This window comes from Medicago sativa, chromosome 3 (genome assembly GCF_051527215.1).
Source record: "Medicago sativa cultivar Bolivia chromosome 3, Bolivia_mono, whole genome shotgun sequence".
Lineage (NCBI taxonomy): Eukaryota > Viridiplantae > Streptophyta > Magnoliopsida > Fabales > Fabaceae > Medicago > Medicago sativa.
The window spans coordinates 98,047,538-98,054,997 of record NC_140751.1 but is presented as its reverse complement, the minus strand read 5'-3'; the positions used below and the strand labels follow the sequence as shown (position 1 = coordinate 98,054,997).

The window sequence follows — 7,460 nt, the reverse complement described above, 5'->3', positions numbered from 1 at the left end:
AAATTATAAGTAAATTTTTTTTATAGGGACTAAAAATGCTATTAAAATTAAGTAGGGACTAAACTTACAAGGTCGCTATTTTATAGGGACTGGAAACATAATTAACCCTTTTTATTTTATACTCCCTCCGGTCTCAAATATAAGAAAAGATTCATTTTTTAGATTCATTGAATAATTAATGTATCTGTCTTACAATGTAGACCATATACATTAACTACTCAATGAACCTAAAAAAGGAATATTTTCCTATATTTGAGACCGGAGGGAGTAGATAGATTGCTTGCCCAATAAGTTTTTAACTTTTTTCATTCAGAAAAATAGTCAATTTTTATTAATTTCTTCGGGAAAAAGCCATACATAATAAATAAATAATGAAATAAGCCAAGTAGTACCTCTTAATTTCTACACCCTTAATTCGATTCAGTTTAACCAGCCTCTTTTCTTCTTCTCTTTCGCTCTCTGAATCAATTTTACCAGAAACATGGACAAGGTCGATTTCAATGCTCCCCATTCCATGGGAACCACCATCATCGGTGTTACCTACAACGGCGGCGTTGTTCTTGGTGCCGACTCTCGAACCAGCACTGGTAATTAACTTCTTTCACAAACCCTAATCAAAATCAATTTACCTTTCCCTTTTTTGAATTTTCGATTCGATCTCTCTCTCACTTTCAGGTGTATACGTTGCCAATCGTGCATCTGACAAAATCACACAGCTCACTGATAATGTCTACGTCTGTCGCTCTGGATCGGTATTTTTCTTTCTCTATCTCTAATTAGGGTTTAGCCTTTTTTTAGGGTTTGTAATTGTTGTTTCTAAAGGTAGTAGTAGTAGCTAACTGAAAAAATGATTGAGATTTGAGCTTTTGGTTGTCTTGTGATTGTGAATTTGCAATTCGTTTTTTGGTTGTTCTAGCCATGATAGCTACAGTTTTTATACCTGGAATCTTATTTTGCATTTAAATTTTTGTTTTAGATGCAAACCAATAACATTATTCTCCCATGAGTTTAATCAATTTTTCACATTTAAATATTTCAAAAACCCTCATAAACATATAGGGACTTTTTCACAAATGAAGGACCATAAACTTAATTTTAGTAAGAAACTTCTGCAAATTAGAAACTAATCTAAACCGGGATTGGAGGCAATGAAGTCAATACAAAGATGAGATTTTTGTTTGTGGATGAAATCAAACTATTTCTTTTTGCAGGCTGCAGATTCTCAGGTCGTTTCTGACTATGTGCGCTACTTCCTTCACCAACACACGTAAGTGGCTAATTCAAATGAGTATACACTGCAATAGAATATTTTTTTTGTAGTATGATGTTTTAGATTATGGTTTTTGTTCGTGTATTTATGACGATGATGTTCACATAACTATTAGTTTTCATTTTATGCAGAATTCAGCTTGGACAACCTGCAACAGTCAAGGTTGCTGCAAACCTTGTTCGGCTTCTCGCATATAACAACAAGGTATGACTTTGAGGCTTTTTCTTGTTAATTAGAGTGGTATAATTGAGTTTCCACTAAATTCCAAAATGCTAGTTGCTATGGTGGATAGTAGATACTAGCTTAGATTATGCTAAGTTTCTTCAAGATCTTGAAATAAAACTTTTCATCAGATTGCAAGAGAATTACTCGGTCTACTCTATTGACAATGTTAATAGAAGTAGCAAAACTGCTTTATCATGTTTATTAGCACAACATTCTTCTGTCGTCATTGCAATTGAGTTGAGGATTAGCAGGTGACATTATGTCATCCTGATGGATACTTCTTTTGTAACTTACTAATATATGTATGTGTATGTCCACTTAAGTATTTGGCTCTGATGTAAATCTATTCTCATTGGCAGAATAACTTACAAACTGGGTTAATTGTTGGTGGTTGGGACAAGTATGAAGGCGGTCAGATTTATGGAGTTCCTCTAGGTGGAACAATTGTACAACAACCTTTTGCTATTGGAGGTATTTGACTGTTAAAAACATGTTTATGAATACAATCTCTATTTGGATTTCTGTATTCATGTTCATCTATAGATGCATTGCTTGTTTCACTTGCTAAGGTTATGCCTTCATTTCAAGATTTGACATCGGGTAGATCTTTTCTTTTGTTCCTAAGAATCAACGATGATGGTAGGAAAACCTTTTGCTAAAGTTGACCTAGATTGTTTACAGATTTCAAAAACTTGTAGAAACAAAAGATGGAAGAGTAAATAAAATCCAAGCAATTGCTGATAGGCTGCTCTCTCTTTCGGTCTAATATGGATGAAAAGAAGAAAAGTAAAAGGGAAAATTGTCCGAAGTTACTATAATTCTTACAATGAGAACCTGATAAATATTTTCTAACATCAGTATGTACCTTTTTGATGCTAGAGTTATTGGAGTGGTAAAAAATATTTACACATAGTTATATTGACGTTGAAAAGGCATATGATTGGTTCACATAGTGGTTTTTTAAATGCTTTTGAAAGGAGTTCAGAACTTTGAATTGTTTATATCTAACCAGTTAAATAAAGATAGTACAATACAAGGGGATCCCTACTAGCATGAGAGTATAGTATGGGGATACATATGCTTTCTCTATAACTAAAGGTTTCCATGGAAGGTCATCCTTTTCCATTTATCCATGTAGCCTACTCAACTTTGTAGGAAAATGTTTTAGTTGTGAGGCTTGTATAATGGTTGCTTCTTTCATTGTGAAGGTTGAATGTGAATTTGTTAAGGCTTTGATGACTTGCATGTCAATTTACTGGTCTCGTGGTCAAATTGGAATTAGCCTAGATTATTGATCTATGCAAATTTCTATATGAATTGCATCTATGCAAATTTTTATATGAATTGCTTTTGTTATACTTCTTATTCTTTTTAATCTTTTATTGCTTACCCTTTAACTGTATTCTTTGGATTCATTGCTTTCTTTTATAAACCTATGGTTTACGGGAGTTGTTTTTTTTTTAATAGGATCTGGGTCCAGTTACTTGTATGGATTTTTTGACCAAGCCTGGAAAGACGGTATGACCAAGGATGAAGCTGAGGTATGGGTCTCTTTTCTTGCAAAATGAGTTGTCTGTTGGCAACTTTTAGTGGGAGTTAGTTGTGTTGGCTTGCATAGAGAGATGAAATAAGACATGAGTAGGGGTTGCGATTAAGAAGTATATAATATATATAGTCATTTAGGGTGTGTTTGTGAGTTGATTTTTGGAGGGCTTTGTAGGGCTAAGTCTATATTTTGATATATATTTGATATTTTAATTTTTTTTGAAGAACATGATAATATTAAATGCTCATGTATCATGTTATTCTTTTGATTTTTTTTCCAAAATATCTAATATATATTAAAATATAGTCTTAGCCCTCCAAAACCTTACTTGCAAAAACACCCTTCAGGGAGAGTAGGTTGCAGATTGTCTAAGTTCTTCAAGTTTGTATTAGTGTAACTCAGAAGCTTGAGTTGTTAGGTGTAGGGTTAAGATACATGAATCACTTTTATGTTCTATATTTTTAACAGGCACAAATACAAAAGCAATTCATGTGTCCTTACTCTTTGCCTAACAACTCAACCACAAATATAAAAGCCCAAACAGTCATAGTATTTTTTTATGATGTGTTTTGGGGACCTGATTTGACTTTTCTTGTTATGTAACATTTATCTTTAGACACGGACAGTAGGAAAAAAATAAATTAGAAACTATTAGAAATTCTGAGAATGACTCTTTGGGGGAGATTTCTATCTCAATCCTTACGGCCGATGGTGTATTTTTATGTTCAACAGGATCTAGTCAAAAAGGCAGTTTCACTTGCCATTGCTCGTGATGGTGCTAGTGGCGGAGTTGTCCGAACAGTCATTGTAAGACATCATGTTCAATGATTTGTGTTTTAAAGACAAAGTTCACATTGTTAAACATGCACAATAAATTGATACTGCTTCATTTTGAATCCCTTGCAGATAAATTCAGAGGGAGTGACCAGAAATTTCTACCCAGGTGATCAACTTCCAATATGGCATGATGAACTGGAGGCTCACAACTCATTGCTGGACATTCTTGGTGCCCCAGAGCCAATGAACATATGAAGAAATTGGGATTATAGAATCTTGTGCAACTAGATTATATCCCTCTGTTGACCTTTTCTCTGAACTATTTATCGAATTTGTGTAATTGATTATATCTTTTGGTTAGATGTTGTTGGTTACTATACATCCTCCTCATGTTGTGTACTATGGGTAATTTTATTTAAGTACAACTGCAAACTACAAAAGGGATTCAGTGCATGAAAAAAAACCACTTAAAAATTATCATCTTAACATTTTCTTTCATCATCTCAACCTTAATCAGAGTAAGAAAGTAGTCGAAATAGCTTTAGTCTGCGAGATGAGAAAATTTCAAGAAAATAATTGTTATCTTTTTAAAAGATTGATTTTTTCTCAAAAAAATAATAATTGATTTACCAGTGCCACTTTAATTAATGAAATTTTTCTTTTACATTATTTTTGTTTCATACGGTGTTTTAATAAAAATAATCACTTTTAGGAGGTAGTTATAGTTTTGTTGCATATTCTTTTTTAAATGATAATTTTCTCAATTTTTTTTAAGAAGCTAAAATGAATTTTTGAACAAAATTTTAAAATATTTTAAATGAGTTTTTGTTTGAAATTTGTTTTTTGGATTGAGTTGTTTTGAATAGTTTTTTTTTTAGGGTACAAAAATGACCAAAATCAAATTATAATCTAGAAATAAAATTGGATTTCTATAGATTTTGCACTTGGTTAATGCAGGTTGAATGTACTGAAGAGTAAAGAATTATATTTTTACCTGAGCAGTAGTTAACGTGTCATGGATTGATACACGTTTCCGTTTTTACGTTGGTGAAAACCAATGATAGTGCCGTTAGCACGTGACGCACGATTGTAGTTTCGTGTTTCATTTCATTTCATTTGATGCTTGAACTTTGAAGGGAGTGGAGTGGAGTGGAGTGTGCAGAGAAGAAAAGAAAAAAGATGAGCGTGGTATTGAATACTAGCGTAGTTGGAGTTGGTACTCAGAATCAGAATCAGAATCAGAATCACAACGTTTTTGTTTATGGAAGCCTCCTTGCCGATGAGGTTGTTGGCGCCCTCTTGAAACGCGTCCCTCCATCTTCACCCGCTACCCTCTCCGACTAGTTAGTTCTTTGACTCGTTAATCAATATCAATTATTTCTCTTATTCTTCTTTGATTTATGTTTTATTAAAATAAGATGAAATTGAATACAGTCACAGATTTAAGATCAAAGGTCGTGTTTATCCCGCTATCCTCCCCGTTCAGACTAACAAAGTCACTGGCAGAGTAAGATAATCAATTCTATTCAACAATTCTTGCACACTCTTAATTATTGCATTCAACCTTACCAAATTTATTTAATTAATTAATTAATTAATTCTGTTTGTTCAGGTTCTTCTTGGCATCTCTGGAGTTGAACTCGATATTTTAGATGAGTTCGAGGATGTTGAGTATACTAGAACTCAAGTTGAGGTTTTCTTAATGGTAACTAAAATTCGTATATAAACAAATTCATTTTATTTTTATTTTTATGTTTGATTCCATGTTAATTTCATCAATAATTGATTTCCAAAGTCATCATGATCCTGAACATTTTGTGCTTTTAGAACAAGAATCTTAATAGGAAATTATTTGTACAGGATAATTCTGAAAACTTGCGAGTTTATGCTTATGTTTGGAGCAATCCAAATGATCCTGATTTATATGCTGAGTGGGATTTTGAGGTATTTTCCAAACAAATTCATTCTATTGTATAATTCTTCCTACCAGTTTAGGGATGAAATGATATTCAATATATTTATTCCTCTCTTGTTTTCTTCGTATGTTGGGACAATTACCTCATCATTTGCCACTTAATTATTTACTTAAGCCTTTGTTCATGATTGCGTTATTATTAAGTAAGAACTTTGTTTGGTGATTTAGAAACTGGATCCGGATTCCCTGCAGTGGGAAAAGTATGTTTCTTTCATTCAGTAAACGATCGGTTTAGATTTTACAATAACAAAATCAGTTTTAAATGATCTTAACTGTTAATTTGAGATTGGATGGGTTGATATAAAAAATATCTGAGAAATTCTTCTTCTGGGTTGTTGGGGTAGACAGATTTTCCAAACCTTTTTGTTTAGTAATCAGCAAGGCAAAATAATGATTTAAGTTCCTTGATGAACACCTTACAGATAATTTTCTTCTCAGCACAAAATAAAAGGTGGATCGCACTGTGTTAGTTGTGTTTTGACTCCTATAAAATAAAAAGCTGAGTATGTATGTATAAATGCTTGATAGTAAACATCTGAGGTTTTAGTCTAGGTTAATTTATGTTATTGATTCATTATAGATATCCATGAGAGAAAGAGTCTGTCCTGTATTTTGAAGTCTCTTATTTTGGCTTACAACCTGCATAGTAGTTTCTGTGAATGTCTTTGATCTTCACATGCTCTTTTAATTTATTCGTTTCTAATTCTAGATTCAAATTTAAATATCTTTCCATGCATCCCTCCCTATTCAAGAAGAAAGTTCTTATTCTCTTCCTGATGTTTTGACATTGAAGGAGTGGAAAAAAGATCACATGAATGATTTCGTCAAGATGACTGATAGCTTCATGCAACAGTTGGAATTGCCAGAATCAAAACCAAGAGTTCAGACTTATGAAACCTTCTATAAGCAAGAAAACGATAAGCCACTTGACCCTTGATGCTTACAGTTTGTAAAAATTCTGCATTATGGTTACTGTGCAGTATTGTATGATTTCACCAAGAATCATATACTATTTTCCTTAATAATTATCAGTTTCTCTTGGAATCATACATATGATGATTTTAATAAGTATATTAATGCTCCTTCAAAAAAAAAAAATATATTAATGCTTTTTTACAATGGCAAGGTAGTGATATATTTAGGGATAATTACACCCACCTCCCCTGAGGTTTATTAAAATGACGCTAACATCCCCTCTAGTTTTAAAATATACAATAACCTCCCTTAAGTTCTCATCATATAGATTAACACCCCCCTTCCATGTTAACACCGTTGATTTTCCGTTAACATTTTTTTTTCTTTTTTCACGGTTAATTTTATGAACCCATCAGTTTAATGGATGCTAAAATTGGGATCATTGCTCTGTTTTCCATTATAATCATTGTTCCGAGGGAGGTACTTCTTCGATTGATTCTCGAAATGATTCTGAAGCACCGATCCATGTTTTGCATGAGACCCATCCTAATATTAGTTCTTTGTTAATATATAGTCTTGTTGCTCTAATTCCAAGCCTCCCGTAGTTCTTCTGAAGTGGTACAAGTAATGCAAAATACACAGTATAAATGTTTATAATCATACTATAAGAAATTGAATTGAAATTAACGTAAAAAATTTCAATTTGGGGGAGTAAATAATAAAGAGATAAAGAAAATGGGGAGGGTTGTCAT

General features: G+C 32.6%; 2 protein-coding genes across 2 annotated transcripts; both read left to right on the top strand.

Moving 5' to 3' along the window:
- Window positions 1–387: 387 nt before the first annotated feature.
- PBA1 (N-terminal nucleophile aminohydrolases (Ntn hydrolases) superfamily protein) lies at window positions 388–4,258 on the top strand. Its single transcript, XM_085756704.1, has 8 exons — window positions 388–587; window positions 676–752; window positions 1,212–1,267; window positions 1,402–1,474; window positions 1,855–1,966; window positions 2,963–3,036; window positions 3,774–3,848; window positions 3,948–4,258. The coding sequence occupies exons 1-8, from the start codon at window positions 482–484 to the stop codon at window positions 4,071–4,073; spliced, it is 699 nt and encodes a 232-aa protein (XP_085612830.1). The 5' UTR covers window positions 388–481; the 3' UTR covers window positions 4,074–4,258.
- Window positions 4,259–4,882: 624 nt separating this feature from the next.
- On the top strand, window positions 4,883–6,842 carry LOC146942644 (AIG2-like (avirulence induced gene) family protein). Its single transcript, XM_085756705.1, has 5 exons — window positions 4,883–5,161; window positions 5,253–5,325; window positions 5,431–5,523; window positions 5,679–5,762; window positions 6,587–6,842. Exons 1-5 carry the CDS (start codon window positions 4,998–5,000, stop codon window positions 6,728–6,730), a joined length of 558 nt encoding a protein of 185 aa, XP_085612831.1. The 5' UTR covers window positions 4,883–4,997; the 3' UTR covers window positions 6,731–6,842.
- Window positions 6,843–7,460: the final 618 nt, after the last annotated feature.